Here is a 16348-nt window from a genome sequence, read left to right as displayed (position 1 = left end):
AGGGGAGGAGGTGAAAATTTTTAATAATAATAATTAAATAAAATAAAATTTAAAATGAATCTAAAAAAATAAAACTGAGTCTGCAAATGTCTGAAAACCCTGGGCTATGTAAGAAGACTAAGTCTTAGATACAAACAGACAGACGAGTAACTGTTCATCCCAAGAACACTAATGACCCTAGGAAAAACAAGTTAAACACAAGGACTTCATGCACAACGGATGACTTGGAAGTCAAAACAACACAATAGCAGTCAAATAAATAAAAAAAAAAACATTTAACTACATATAGCTGAGGGTTTAATGTTTCCTCTATTCTTAAAATGTGATATTGAAGTTTGAATAATCATTAGACCATTAACATAAGGTTATTAATGGTGGCTAAGGAAAATGCTAAGAGAAACACATCAAGAATGAAAACTTAACCTTGCTAGAAAACAAACAGATTAGAAGAACAGATTCAGGAGGCAAACTATGAAAACAAGAGTTCTGGATTTAAAACAACAACAACATATATAACTTCAAGGAAAAGTTGAATGGGTTGAATACAATTTTTGAATACTGTTCAGCATTTCAAAGAAAAATAATAAAAAGACCTAGCGAAATCATGGCAAAAATATGTGAATTGGTCTACATGGACCATAATCAAACAAATTCCAGAGTCATACAAGGCATTGTATGAGTTTGCTCAGGCTTCCATGACAAAATCAACACAGTCTGGGTGGCTTAAAAACAGGATTTTAGTCATCTGTAGTTCTGAACATTGTGACCCAAGACCACTAGATAGCAGATGAGCTTTTAAAAGTGCCAGTCCTTGGTTTGTAGACGACTGCCTTCCCTGAGTATGTGCATATGATTTTGCAGACAGAGAGGATGGGGATGGATATGAGATGGCATGGACAAAAAGGAGAGGACAAGAATGCCAGTAGGAAAGAGACAGAGACAAATGGAGACAAGATCTTCCTCTAGTACGTCACCTATCCTTACGGTCAACATAGAGTAGTGTTACATAAGAAGCCTGAGTGAATAACAGCCTTTGCCCCTTGGTGTGATCCTGGCAGATCATGATGACTCTGCCGTGGGGTGAAACAGCTGGGAGCAGATGCTCCCACTGCCAACCCGTTTCTCTCTGCTATAGCACAGAGGGCCATAGTGTGTAACTCCTTTCCTGCCAGTTAGTTGCCCCAGTAAAAGCTGATATTTTACCATTTAAAGTTCCCTTGGACATCATAAAATAGTGTAAATCATTACTTTTATCTGTCAAAAACCAATAAAGCTCATCAAAGTAGCAATGCATGAAAATTTCACGGGCGTTAATATCAGACTCCTTGAAATTATTCCTAAGAGAATTAATTGCTTATTGTCTTCCTTTTTACACAGAAAGGAATAAATTGAAAACTTGGATAGAAAATATATTCACATTAGGGATCCGACTATTAAATATGATGCTTTTGTCAAACAGTACAAATGTATAATGTAAAATCAAATGATTATTTTGAATTTTGAAGCATCTTCATGCTTTATAAAGTGTACAGACTCGGGAATCAAGGAGTGTAAAATTATGGTAATACTTCTGAAAATCACAGAGATGGAAGAAGAAGATACTTCATGAAATATCTAGCAGAATGTGCTGGATGAAATCCTATTTGATAACAGCAAATAAGCAGGAGCACAGCCTTGGTGCTCGGGTCTGAACTGTGTCCTCCCCCACTCACACTGATTTCCCTTGGAAGACAGAACACCAGGAGGTGACTGTGATTAGACAACATCATAAGGTGGGCCCTCAGATGGAATAGCTGGGACGTAAGGTGTGCGCCGTCACTACCACCCACCTGGCCATTGAGCTTCTTATCCTCCTCCCTGTACATGTTGTGAGAAGTTGGCCATCCATCAACAAGGGACAGTCTTCACTGGCACCCACCCATGCTGGCAATCCAATCTCAAACTCCCAACAAAACAGGACTATGAGAAATTAGTTTTCTAATACTTTCCTTATATAACATATATAAGGAAAGCCCTATCTCTTTTGCAGGGTTCTAGTTCCCTGGGTATCTGTATACATGCATATGCTTATTTTATACTATTTCACTGAAAATTAGTATGGTACCTCTAAAGCATTTGTACTCAACTGAGTCAAGCTTTTAGGTACATCAGACATCTAGTAACACATGGAGACTGCTCCTGATATACACTGGGGAAGAGAGATGATGTTGAAACCCAATCTCACAGAACAACCAGTCACAGTAATGTGACAATGGCACTGTTGAGAAGATTGGGAAAATGGTTGTTAGCAAGAAGGCTAGAAAAGAGGAATCACAATTTTTTTCTTCTGTACCAACACTCACTGACCACCAATTAACATCTTATAGCAGGTAAAATTTTCAAGGTGAATGTGACAATTAATGTTTATTATTGATAGTATTAGACTGGGAGATGGGTAGGAGGTTAGTGAAATGCATTGCTAGGTGTATTTGAAAATAATTCTGAGAAAGATTACATCACAGTGGCTCTAATCTAATCAATGATATAATTAACTGATGCATTCAAAATTGGAAAAGAGTATTCGAGGTAGTGGAAATGTGGGTTGTGGGCTGATGTGGAGGAAGAGAGCCCCTGGGAGAGTAATGTTGAAGGCTGTATCGTTCCTTCATCCATGATGTTTTGCCCTACTGTAGGCTTAAAGCAATTAAACAAATTGACCATGGAGTGAAAACACTGAAACCATGAACCAAAATCTTTCTTCTTTACCTTTTTTTTCTTTTTCGGATATTCGTTACAGAAATGAAAAGTCTGAATGGCAGTGCTCAGCTAAATAAACATAGTGGTTTCTGTTCTTAGGAAAGTAAAGCCTGAGAACTGCATGAGTTCAAGGTCAGCAAGGATATGCAGTAAGTTTTAAGCCACTGTGGGATATAGAGTGAAACCATGTCTCAAACGAACAAATACAAACTGAAAACACAAAGGGTTGCTTACTCTCAACATCAGGACCACACTGGTCCCTATTTTCTAGAGATTGTAGCAATTTGTAGAGTCCTCTGCCCTTGTGTACTCATGCATTCTTTAGATCTAGTTTGGTTTGTCTTTTTATCATTTCTTTATTCTCAAATCATCACACCTTCTTCCAAACTTAAAGTCCTCTTTATCAAATCAAACTTCACTGCAAAAGTAATTTCTTTCGTTCGTGAAAACATTCGAATGTGCAGCACAGGCACTGGAATGGTATCTTGATTATTACTTTGGAAAATTCCAATGCTAAGTTGCCAATTTGGACATCTCAAGTTTAAAGAAAAAGAAATTTAAAAAACTCACAAGTATGTCATTTTAGGGTGTCAGTAAATTCAAGCCTCTTTTGGAGCGAAGGGAGCTGAATTATTGTAATTATAGCCGTAGCATTGGCTCTGGAAGCAATGATTTTCTTTCTCATTTCACCCAAGAAAGAAAGGTCTGTATTTTGTTCATTCTGTTTTAAATTTGATCAAACTGATGGTGAGAAGAAAAATGAATATTTTTTTTCTGAGTTAATTATTGAAAATAAACACTCCCTGGTAAAGTGAATGAACAGATATTCTGTTACTTAAGATTGATTATTCCATTTGGCAATAGGTATCTACACTTGATATTTGTTAAATGCAAATATAGTTTTCTATTGCATATAAAAAAAGCCTAGTTACAGTATAGACCTACAATAGTAGTTTTCAAACTGTGGGTCAGAGCCCCAACAGGGGTTGCATATCATGATACTTATATCATGATTCATAACATTAGCAAAATTGCAGTCATGAATTAGCAACAAAATAATTTTATGATTGAGGAATCACCACAACATGAAGAACAGTATTAAAGGGTTACAACATTAGGAACTCTGAGAATTACTGACCTACACAATGTTTTCATTATGTAGTAATACTGTCTGTATTATTAATATGCTGCTGATCTTTATATAATGGGGTATTTCTTACAGTACAGGAAATGGTCTTCTTTTTTTATGTATTAGGTTAGAGGTTTTTAAAGCCATACTAACAGGCTTGTGACTGTCAAACTCTAGTCAAAAAATGGGTCAAGGTTCAGTAAAAACACTGACAGCTGTTTAGACTCCATAAATATACTATGAATTTGACATCATAATAGCATGACAGTAGTCCTCAAAGGTTTGTCTGTAAACTCTTATGCGGCTGAACCATATTTTATAGTTATGTAATATACAAACATTGATATAATCAACTCCTAAATAGTTTTTATAGTGTTTTTTAACTAGGATTTGTGACATTAACAAAGTGTCAGGATGCTCTACTGTGTTAGATTTATTTTGATGGTATCTTAAGAACTCTTGATGATTAGCATTCTCCTTTTAATTCTTATTATTTAATTCTATGAATTTATTTCTCTTTAGAGTATTGATAATCATTTTAAACTGCTGTTCACAATGTATATAAATTGAAACATCCAGAGAAACAATAGTTCTACAGAGCAAGTGTGCTATTATGTTCTAAACATGTAGTTTCCTATTTCCATCATCAACCTCACTCACATTTCGTGAGAGCTGCACAGTAATTGGAAATTCTACCAAGCTATGACAAACAGATCTATTTGATGATCATGAAAATAAAATTAAAATCTGTTTGGTTTACAAAAGTAATCAGTGTCTTCCTTCATACTGTAAAGTTTCTCTCTAGGCATTTCAGTAGGGAGAGAAATCACAAAGAATACAAAATGTAACATGGCCTTAGTCTTTCTGACTACAGGCACAACTAAAAGATTGCGCCTTTCTAATTGTATGCAAATGGCTGTGCATTTAGAACACGGTTTCGTTCTGTCATCAAAGTACTACCGGTTTCATTATTAAAGTTTGAAAAAAATTATGGTCAGATTTAAATGATTTGTCAAACTTATAAATAATAATAGCAATGTCAGTAGATTTAAGGTTTATATCAAACAACCCTGAAAAGTAACCAACTGTGTCAGCCAATCACTTACCAGCTCTGCTTGAAGTTGAGAAATTAGCTCATCCCTCTCTTTCAGTTGCAGCTTCAGCAGTGAGCATTCGTCTTTCGTTATATCCTACAAAACACAAAGCAGGATAGGCTTAGCCCTCTTGCTTTCCCATTTTGCTCTTGACAAAAAAAGAAAAGCCTTCTTCATTCATGGAAATAATTGTGTGTGACTAATAAAGTCAGATTTCTTTTAACACTTTTCTTTTAACATTTTAAAAGTATAAAATAAAACAAAAGAGTATGTATATAAAACATTACATATGTGATTGTTCATAGAAAAAAAAATTTTTGGTGCTTATTTGTCAACATATTGGAGCTTAAGAAGAAACATGCATCATTCTTAATTTTTTTATCACATTTGGGTCTATATAATCAATGTAATAAAATTAATTATACTCTACAAGGCATACTTCTGCTCTCTTGTGTAATTAAATATTAATTCTCCTTTGGTTGGTTGTTTGGTTTACATTGGGACAGCCCTGGCTGTCCTCGAACTCAAAAAGATCTGTCTACCTCTGCCTCCAGAGGGCTGAGATTAAATGTATGTGCTGATGAAAGACTCAGATAAATCCAGACCTCTCTACCAGGAAAAATAGAGCCAAAAATCTATCAGAAAAAGTAAAGCCAAAATCTAGGTTAGCCAGTTTAGTGACTCTGTTTCAGGAACTAGCTGAAGACAAAGTTAGATTATAGTCTTGAGAATAATCTTGAGAAACACAGAGTTAACCCCTTGTGATTATCACTGGTATTTTTAGAATTTTTCAATGATCACTGATGTTTTCGGAATTTTTCAGTGACGCCCACCCTACCTACTTTGGATTACCGGGTTGTAGTTTTTTTCCCTTAAATACCCCTTCTCCTGGCTACTCGGGGTGGAACTCTCTATGCCTACGTAGGAAATGAGTTTTAACCCCAGTGCACTGGCTCCTGTCCTGTCAATAAATCTCGTGTGATTGCAGCAAGGACGGTCTCTCGTGAGTTCCTGGGGGGTCATGTTATCCTGAGACTTGAGTAAGAGTCTCCCTACTCCGGAGGTCTTTCACTACCATGCCTAGCTAAGTATTAATTATTAAGCCATGGCCATGCTACACTCGCATCATCCATGATGTGCCTAGAATGCTTCAGTAGTCCCTGTCACTAGGATTCACTGCAGCTTTGACATTCTCAGTATGAAAGCACATTCAGTTTCTACACCCACATCCATTAAAGAATTCTCAATTTTCTCAACTTCTACTCATGAATAGAACCTCTACCTGATCTCAGCACTATCTGTAGACAAAATTATACAACTATTTCATTCATTCTTCATTCTTTCCCAGACCTCTGTTCACCATCCCCCATCTCTTAACAGACAGGATTCTCTTCAATGCTCATAGTATACTGAGCAAAAGTAATACTAATTATTTTTTTCTTCCTTAGTATTTCTGACTTCATTGTCTTAAATATGAAGTTGACAGGAGCTATTGATTCTTATGCAAATTTCTATGTCTGTTTTCCTGATCTATCATTTTACATATTTACGGGACAGATTCTTCAATGGGAGATAAAGGCATCATTTTCCAGTATAACCACCAGTCTTCTTTGCTTTCTTTGCATTTTTTCTTTTGTTGTATTTTTATTATTTTAAACAGCTTTTAATTGTAAATATATATTTAATAATATTTTCTTTTTTATTTTATTTTATTATTTTTTATTAAAAATTTCTGCCTCCTCTCTGCCTCCCTTTTCCCTCCCCCTCCCCCCACCCCCCCTCCCCACTTCTCTCCCTCTTCAGTCCAAAGAACAGTCAGGGTTCCCTGCCCTGTGGGCAGTCCAAGGTCTTCCCCCCTCCATCCAGGTCTAGGAAGGTGAGCATCATATTTTCTATATATTTCCATTACCTTCTTAATGAATCTGTCATCCTCCCTACCCAGGCAACTTTAAGTTTATTTCTAAAAAAAAAAAAAAAAAACTAAATAGAACAGCAAAACACCCCAAATCCAATAAAACAACACCCAAAAGAAACAAAACAAAACAAACCATTAAATGGAAACAAACAAAAAAAAAACCTTCGAGTCCATTATATATTGGTGAATCCTGAACATTTGGCCTGTTCTGGAGAAGTTGATATTACCCAGTGTCAGCTCATTTGAAGAAAAATATCTGATTTTCCCTCTGCCAGCAGGTATAAAAGGCAATTCAGTTGTTAACCTTATCTCTAGTAGCTAGGTTTTCATCCATTCATTTAATTTTTTAAAAGTAACAAAATAAAATATAAGAGTGTGGGTCCCAGGGCAGCCTGGACACACATAGGGCCCAGGCTGCACAGTTGCCACAGCAGGAAGAGCGGAAAACTGACACAACCCAGAGAGTGCCAGCATCTAAAGGGAAGTACCTGACATTCCAACCATTAAATAAGATGAGATAAGGCCACCAGCTGTCTCTGAGTCCAGGACTCACCAATTCTCTTTTTGCCAAGACCCCTTGACAAATGTCAACCACTAAGGGTCCCGATCTCTAGAAATCCCCTCACCCCAAACTCTCCTATGATATAAAAACAAAAACAAAAAACCAACCAACCAACCAACAAACAAACTAACAAAAACCTACTGTGACTGCTCTCAAATGCTGCAATGGACATGCAGAGAGTCCAAGTTTCAGCTTGAATAAAGGCTCTTTGCTTTTACATACAGAACTTGGTCTCCTACATGGTGTTGGGAAGACTCTGTGATCTGGGCATAACTATATAAAACAAAAACTATCACATCAAAGTTGGATAAGAAAATACAACAGAAGGAAAATGTCCAAAAGAAGGCATTTTCATACTTACTCATTCACACACTTGAAAACCCCATTAAAACACTAAGCTGGAAGTCATAATGTAAGTGCAGGGGACCTGGCACAGATCTCTGCAGGCACTGTGCATGGTGTTTCACTATCTGTGCACTCCTATGAGCTTTGCTAATGTTGAATTAGAGAGCCTTGTTTTCTTGGTGTCCTCTGCCCCCTCTGGCTTTAACACTCTTTCCTATTCCTCTTCCTTAGGATTCTCTGAGTTCTGAGGGTTTTGATGGAGACATCCCATATAGGGTTGAGTATTCCAAGGTCTCTCACTCTCTGCATAATGTGATGCAAGAGGAAGTTTCTCTGATGATGGCTAGATAAGACATTGACTTCTGAGTACAGCAAAATACCTTTAGGAGTCATTTTATCACTACATTATTTTGTTGTTGTTGTTGTTGGTTAGATGAGTATTATTTGGTTTTACCCTAGGTCTTTGGGATATCTAGTCACAGGTTCTTGGTTACCCAAATAGTGTCAGGTATGGGTATTGTAATGATCTGTCCTATTCCTTTAAGATACAAGCCCTGCTCACTCCTTCTCCTGTCTACTTAGGTAAGCAGATCTTCCTTCTGCTTCCAGCCTGTAAGTCCTTTTTCCCCTCTCTTTCCTGAAGAGGCAACATCTGCCTCTCTCCCTTCTTCCCACGTCTCCCTCCCCCCTCTCTTTCTCTCTCTCTGCTCTTCTCCCTTCTCCCCTTCCCCTTTCACTTTCTCCTCCACAACCCACTAAATACATATGCAACTTCACTTTGTATGGCATGCGCCTATATGTCTCTGTCTCTCACCTGCCACATGGCTCCATGCCTGGGACCAGTTGCTTTCATGCCCCACTGCTGCCTCATGTCCACTGCCAACTGCCACAACTCAGGGAATTGCAGTGCTTTATTTTTACTATAACATTGGTACTTGTGACTTGGACAGGCTCTCTCCATGTTTCCTCCCAGCCATGGGTGGACCGGGTGAGGAAGCATGGAACCCTGGGCTCCAGAACCAGGTTTCTTTAAAATAGCTCTCTGCGTTCCATCTGCCTAAACTCCAACCTCTATGCACACCAGCAGCTCTGGTGATGAGTTTTCCCCTTCCAGTCAGCCAACCACAGCCTTCATTGCTATGGTTGAGTCCTTCACTGACATTCATCTCTGGTTGCTTTTCATAGCTAAAAACATCATCAGACAACCCCGGTTTGGTCCTCCTGTGCTAGCACTGAACACGCTATGCAATGCATTTGATTTGGGGCCCAGGGTCCCTTGGATTTTTCTCTCTCTTTTCTTTTCCTTTAGACCAATCATAAGTGCTCCCACCATGAGAGACAGCTTGTGATCAGCCTCTAGCATCTCTGGCTTCTGAGTCACCCAGTCTGGAACGAGTCAGACTTTAACACCTCACCTGTAGAGAGGGTATGTACTTCTATAGGCAGGCCCTGTGGTGTTTGACCACTGTTTTCGTGGTTTTTCATGGTTCAGCTATGGTATCAACCGTCAAACTATCAGCCACCATCTGTGAATGCTATGTTGGTTTCCCGCAGGCTCTGCTTTTTGTCAAAGTATCCCTGCCACCACTACTGCTGATGCTGCAGAACCAACAAGATTAGTCAGACCTGCAAGGCAGCTGTTTTCAATTCTAGCCATTATTCCCCACCATGGCTTGTGGCATGGCTTGTGGTGTGGTAGCTCAGCAACAGGACAGATCATGCCTCTAGGTCTCTCTTGTTATTATGTTTAAAACTCCCTCAGTTCAAAAAATGTGACTTTTCCATACAACATGTGACTGCCACCATTTTGACTAAGGTCAGGTGACCTTATCACCATCTTACCTGAGTTCAGGTGACTTTACAACCATCTTAACTGAGAGCCAAATCAGGTGATCAAGTATTCCCCGCCTGGTCCACCAGTGCTGACTGGTGTGTTTTACACAGTGGCATGCCTTTGTTAGGGTCCACCAAGAGCATCCACTTTGCCAAATTCCTGTTCACTGTGTGTGTGCATACAAGTAACTTAAATACACTTATATTTACTGTTAAATGTTGTAATTGTCTGTTCATTGTATCTCATTCTAGACTACAAAACAGTAAGTCTTATGTTTTTAATTGGTATGTACTTTTAAGTCTCTTAATCCAACTAACCCTGATTTACCTGTTAAGTTGACAGCCAGTACAGTTAAGCTCAGATCCAACTCTCCAAGCATATTCTATAACTTATCTATACCCAGTAAACAACCCTCAACTGCTCAAAGATCTGGGGACTATAGCACTTAAATATTTAATTATTAAACAACTTTCCATAACAAAAAGAGACAGGTTGGCTTCCAGCAGCAGCAATCTACTTCCTCCCAAGAAGACAGAAAACAAATGGGCAAAAAACAACATTCATCCACAATTTGTTTCAACTTCCAAGCACTGATGACTGGGCAAAACTGCCTTTCATCTAAAATGAAGGTCTCCAAACAGTAGACAAAATCATTGGGATTGACAGCCTAGCTGTTCAGGTCAAGGTAGGCTTGTCTTCCTACAGATTTCTTAGCCCACAGGATGTTCTGGAGCCTGGCAGGCCCTGTGCTAAACACCAGAAGAAAAAATACAACCCTCAGCAACCAAAGAGTACCTGAGTAGTAGCTCTAGGTACCAACTAAGTAAGTTCTCTGTCATTTTAAAATCAATAACTCAAGTTAAATTTTATCCTTCTCAAAGATCTCTGACGCAGTTAGACAGCTGATAAGTTTTGTCAGTTTAAAAGAACAACCTCACCATGTAAATTTCAGTAAAATACAAGTTATAAAGGTGTGAGGATAACTACATGCTATCAAATTTTTCTCTCACGTTGCCTTTCATAGTCTTTAAGGATCCACTTTAAACAGGTCAGATACACACTTCTCAATTCCCTAGTTCTAATTTTTTTTCCTAAACTTAACTTTGTCCTCTGTTCTGCCAATACCTTAAACACGTGTAAGAGACACCAGACATTTCCATACCACAAACACTGGACAGGAACAAAGAGATCAGCTACCCCAGGATGTGACCAGCACCCAACTTTCTCAGGTTCCCCCCCACACAAGATAATTCCCACAAATAAGCAAGAAGAAGTCTTGAGAATCTGCTACCCCAATTCCTTTAACCTGTTGTGCCTAACCTTTCACCTTTTTATTATAAAAAAAGAGATGGAAATATAATGGTCTGTCCTGTCCCTTTAAGAGATAAGACCCACCCACTCTCTTTCCCATCTACTGAGGTAAGCAGATCTTCTTTATGTTTCCAGCCTGTGAGTCCTTCTTTTCCCTCTCTCTTCTGAGGAGGCAGCTTTGGCCTCTCTCCCTTCTCCCTACTTCTCCCCTTGCCCTCTCTCTCTTTGTCTCTCTCTCTCTCTCTCTCTCTCTCTCTCTCTCTCTCTCTCTCTCTCTCTCTCTCTCTCTCTCTCTCCCTTTTACCCTCTTTTACTTTCCCTTCCATAACTCACTAAATAAATATCCAACTTCAATCCACATGGTGTGCACCTATCTGTCTCTGTCTTTCAAGCACCACATGGCTCCCTGCCTTGGACTGGCTGCCTTCATGGCCTGCCATGGTCTTGTACCCACTGCCCACTGCTGCTACTTGGGGACATGTGGATTTTATTTTTACTATAATAGGTATCATCTTGTGTAGTGGACTTTGAGTCAAATCACTAATTAGTTGGTTACTCCCACAAGCTTTGTGCCACCATTGCCCTAGCATATCTTGTAGGTACATTATTGTTGATAAAATGTTTCTGCTAGCTTTGTATTTACATTTCTTTTTTGATAGCACAAAAGAGAATCTTTCTGTACCAAAGATACTATAAAATGGGGGTGAGAACCCTATTATAGGCACTAGATGCTGGCTTGGTGTTTACATTTTTCTTTTGATAGCATGTAGAGAGTCTGCTATAAAACGGTGGTGAGAACTCTATCACTGGCACTAGCTCAACTACTCCAGCTTAATAAACTATGTAAGTGTTGTCTTCAGAAAGGGGGCCTTGCTGTTAGTATGTAAGAAGCAACCTATAGTCTTGGCAACAATTTGAGTGTTTTTGGTGAATTACTTTGGCCCACAACTTGTGGGGGCCCACAGAAGTGGGTCTGTTCCACTTTGAAGGTCAAAGAGCTTAAGCCTACTCTTGCTCTTTCAAAGTTATTGACAAGAAGTTTGATGTATAGAGTGACTACAAACAAGATATCTTGACCTACAGTGTGGCTATTTGGTGTTTCTGGTATTAAGGTAGTGCACAAAAGTAAATCTGTTCCATTTTGACTAAAAGTTAGAGAGTTCAGGCCTTGCCTTGCTCTTCCATGGTTACTGATAGAAGATTTAACTTACAGTGTGGCTACTAACAGGATATCTTGACCTAAGGTGTTGTTACATGGTGTTTTGGGTATTGAGATGGTAATTTCTTTGTGTTCCTTGTATCACAAATAAAAAAAGTCTTTTGTTTTCTGGGTACTTGACGATCATAAGGAATAAACGTGAACACATTCAGCATTCACTGGATTGTCATCCCAGTATTATACTATGTCTCTTTATTTCTTTTGTATCTCTGTTTATTCTGCCTAACATTTCTAATCCACATGCCCCTATCCTGGCGCATATGAACCTGTTGAGGCTGGACACTTACAGACATGTGGATATGTCACTCCAATGTGGAACTACAATAACAACTCAATTAGATATATCCCAATTCCAGTACTAGAAACTTTGTTTTGTGAGAAGAGATGGTCAATTGGGATTGTTTTCTCCATCATTTGGTGCTTTTATTTAGATAACCTTTACATATGTGTATATTTTTGGAAGTTTCTACTGCATTACTTTTCTCTTTTAGGGAAAAGCAGACTCTCCAGCACAGCATACTGCGCTCTTGATTTTCATCTGCCTATTTGTGGAGACTCCAAGGTTTTGATTTCCATCTACCTTAAAATGTTTCTTCAAACCAAACTGAAACATAATACAGATATTGTTGGAGTTTATTCCCTTCCACCTATCAAACCCCAGTGTCCCACAATATGTACTATTATAGAACAAATCTTAAAATTTCCTTGTTATCTACTACTGACTGAACCAGTAGATGAAGGGTTCCCCATCACATCTAAACCACATATCATCCCATATGACACTTCAAATACATGCCTTGTTCTCCACTCTCACAGGACTTTTCTTTATCTTCCCTGCCTTGGCATATAGACTATTTCCTTAGCATGTCATTAGCAACAAGTATAGCAGTTGACATGTACACTATGTTCAATTCGTGCTTCCTTCTTATAAAAATAGTAAAGGAAGACTATATGCATTTCTCTCCATCTGTATTTCTATCTGACCTAAGGGAGAAGATGAAATTAGATTTGGTTATTCTGGGTTGCACTTTACTTTATCTATGGTGATAAATCCTATATAATTCTATTTTATTCATATCTCCATGCTTTTTATGATAAGTACTTTCCTATTATTGTGATAGGCACTGACCAAAAGCAACATGGAGAATAAAAGGATTATTTCAGTTTACAGGTTACAGTCTATCAACAAGGGAAGTCAGGGAATGAGCTCAGAGAAGGAACCAGAATTTAGGAGCTTAAACAGACTCATGGAAAAATGCTGCCTTGTGGCTTGCTCCCCCTGGATTCTGAAGTTTGCTTTCTTATATAGGTTTTATATTGCTCCTGCACCTGCTCAGGTATGACACCATTCACAGTGGGTTGGATCATTCCATACCCATCATTAAGTAACAAAATGCAGCATAGACATCCCCACAAGTCAATCTGCTAAAGTCAATTTATTAATTTTGGCTTCTTCTTCCAAAGTTATTCTAGGTTGTGTTCAGTTTACAAATTGACTGGCATAGGCATGCTAACTAGAGATGCTATGACCTTCCAGTTCTCCCACACAATATGGATTTCATAGACCGATTTTGTACCCATTCATTTTAAAATTAATTCTACATAATGCTCTAAGAAGCAGGAAGTTCAAGTTATTCCACACAGCAAAGGTAAAATTAGCAACATTTAGAGGCATGTAAAATAACAATCATATTTTTTTTCCAATCAACAAGACATAGGGTCAAATTCTTGACACCTGATCATGTAAATAGTTATATGTTTCTGTTGCAAACAGTTAACTACTTTTAACTCCACGAAAAACTCCGTGGGTATTGAAAATGACTCCAAGCTAGAAACGACCTGTTGTCAAACACTCTGTAATATTATTACTTACACTTTTCAAACAACTGAACTATCACATCTAAAGGATGTTAAGATCCTATATAAAATAATATGTTATCACATTTTCTAGTAAGGAACTAACAAATGAGATGGAGTTGAACATGCTAAAGAAAAAAGATTATAAAGAGATTTAAAAAAAGATTTTTAAAAAAGAGAAAAGGGTAAGGGAGAAAAGTGAAGACTACAGGCAATAGAACAACCATATCATGCAATAAATCCTGTCAGTTAAACTCCACCCTCTGAATTCTGTTGCCCTAAACTAGGAATTCTCCACTGAGGAAAACAGGTTGATTCTTGTTTAGTCAGTAAGTGGAGAGTGCCTGAAGCAACCTTAGTTCACAGCTACTACTCCTGTGAGTGGTGACCTCTGACTTCACTTGGAAGCCCACCAGATGCTGAATGAGATAATGGTTAAAAGGAGTTAACATAATATTGGTCTTGCAGCACTCAGTAAGTCTTCAGGGATTCAGCATTTGTCTATTTTAATTTTTGTGTTGGTATTGAAGATCAACAGCAATTTTTAGGAATTAATTAGCATTTTGTGGATTATTTTAATATCATTGATTTGCCTCGATATTGCTTCCAGAAAATTATAAGAACTTAATCTTATCAAGAATACATTCATTTAAAAAAGCCTCAGATATTATTCCTGTGAAAATTTCTCAAGATGTTTACAGCCTCCTAACTTTAAAACAGAGAAGTATAATCTATTACTGATCTTTATTAAAACATTGACTATGTAATATATTAAATGCCATGAAAATATTCATGAGTATGCTGTCTAAATGACTTTGCCAATAACTATTAGCTACCTAGCATTTTTTCTGTTGTTATTTACATATATATATACACATAAATATTTCTTAAATATGGCCAATATGCAAAATAAAGGCAGTATAACAGCACTACTAAATTCTTAGATGAAGGTTAATAATGTTTCATGAATATTCTTATTATTGATACAAAATTATGAAGCATATTTAGCTACTGAGTTGTAGTACTACTTAGGAAACATGGATCATTGGTAGAAGTCTATTCATCCACCTAGGGCACTAACAACAGACTGACATAATAATTCCATCATGCACTGCTGAGCTTTTTGGGATTTTTATAGAAATAGGTAAGATGTTGCTTATGTGAGCAAGCTTCAATTCAAAAGCAACAGCATCACTTACAAAGACCACTTCTTTATGGCTGATTACTATAAAAGCTGCATTCTTGGATCTCCCTTAACATTCAGATAGTTTCTACCAATTATTACCTTCTTTGAGGGGTAGTTTAATCTTGTAAGTTTCAGGAACTTCCTGAAACTTGTATTTTTCATTTACCTTAACTTTTATGAGTTTTTATTCTAAGGGAGAAAATGTTTCACGAGTTGTACCACATAAGTTAGAAATCATATTGGTGTATAGAATGAAAGGGCTTAATATTCTTAGTTTATTTATTCACATTGATTTGAGTGCAGTTTCCTTTACTTATACAGTCACCATTAGAGATACATTTCATAATGCTTGGATCTCGGTAGATCTTATTGCCTTGTTTCTCCAATAGAATATGAGGGGAGTAGCACAGGGCTAGCTCAAGAAAGCTGTTTCTGTTTTCATGATGATCACTTAGAATGTTTTCTCTCATATTGAGAAAGAATTGAACAGATATATAGATAAGAGTGAAGTTCTTCCACTGATAATAAATGAGCTGCCAAAGAGCTTCCTGCATCAACCATGAGCTATTGGACATCAAGTCAGTGAGAGCCTCAGGAGACTGCAGTCCCAGTTCATCTCTGCTTAAGAAACCCCACTATACTTGTCGACTGCACCCCTCTAAATCAGCTCTTCTCAACCTGTGTTTTGCAACACCCTTGTGGCTACATATAAGATATTCTGTATTTGATTCATAACAACAGCAGCACAGACCGTAAGGGCCTCATTGAATAAATGGGACCTACTGAGACTGAGAAGCTTCTGTAAATCAAAGGACACTGTCACTAAGACACAAAGACAACCCACTGACTGGGAGAAGATCTTCACCAACCCTGCAACTGATAAAGGACTGATCTCCCAAATATATAAAGAACTCAAGAAACTAGACCTTAAAAGGCTAATCAACCCAATTACAAAATGGGGCACTGAACAGAGAATTCTCAACAAAAGAAGTTCAAATGGCCATAAGACACTTAAGGAAATGCTCAACTTCCTTAGCGATCAGGGAAATGCAAACCAAGACAACTTTAAGATACCATCTTACACCTGTCAGAATGGCGAAAATCAAAAACACCAATGATAGCCTTTGCTGGAGAGGTTGTGGAGAAAGGGGTACACTCAT

The 16348-nt window shown here is 37.8% G+C and overlaps 1 protein-coding gene across 3 annotated transcripts in view; it reads right to left on the bottom strand.

The window, feature by feature from the left end:
• Window positions 1–16348, bottom strand: part of Ccser1 (coiled-coil serine rich protein 1) — a 1153064-nt gene that overhangs the window by 624555 nt on the left and 512161 nt on the right. For all 3 annotated transcript variants that reach the window (XM_050162333.1, XM_050162332.1, XM_050162334.1), the window contains one exon: window positions 4972–5055. In XM_050162333.1, coding sequence (XP_050018290.1) covers window positions 4972–5055 — 84 coding nt within the window. The remainder of the gene's footprint in view (window positions 1–4971; window positions 5056–16348) is intronic.

Source organism: Alexandromys fortis, unplaced genomic scaffold, assembly GCF_014885135.2.
Source record: "Alexandromys fortis isolate MF-2015 unplaced genomic scaffold, M_Fortis_MF-2015_v1.1 scaffold_117, whole genome shotgun sequence".
In the NCBI taxonomy this organism is placed as follows: Eukaryota; Metazoa; Chordata; class Mammalia; order Rodentia; family Cricetidae; genus Alexandromys; species Alexandromys fortis.
The sequence above is the reverse complement of the archived record's forward strand: the minus strand, read 5'-3'. Positions and strand labels throughout refer to the sequence as shown.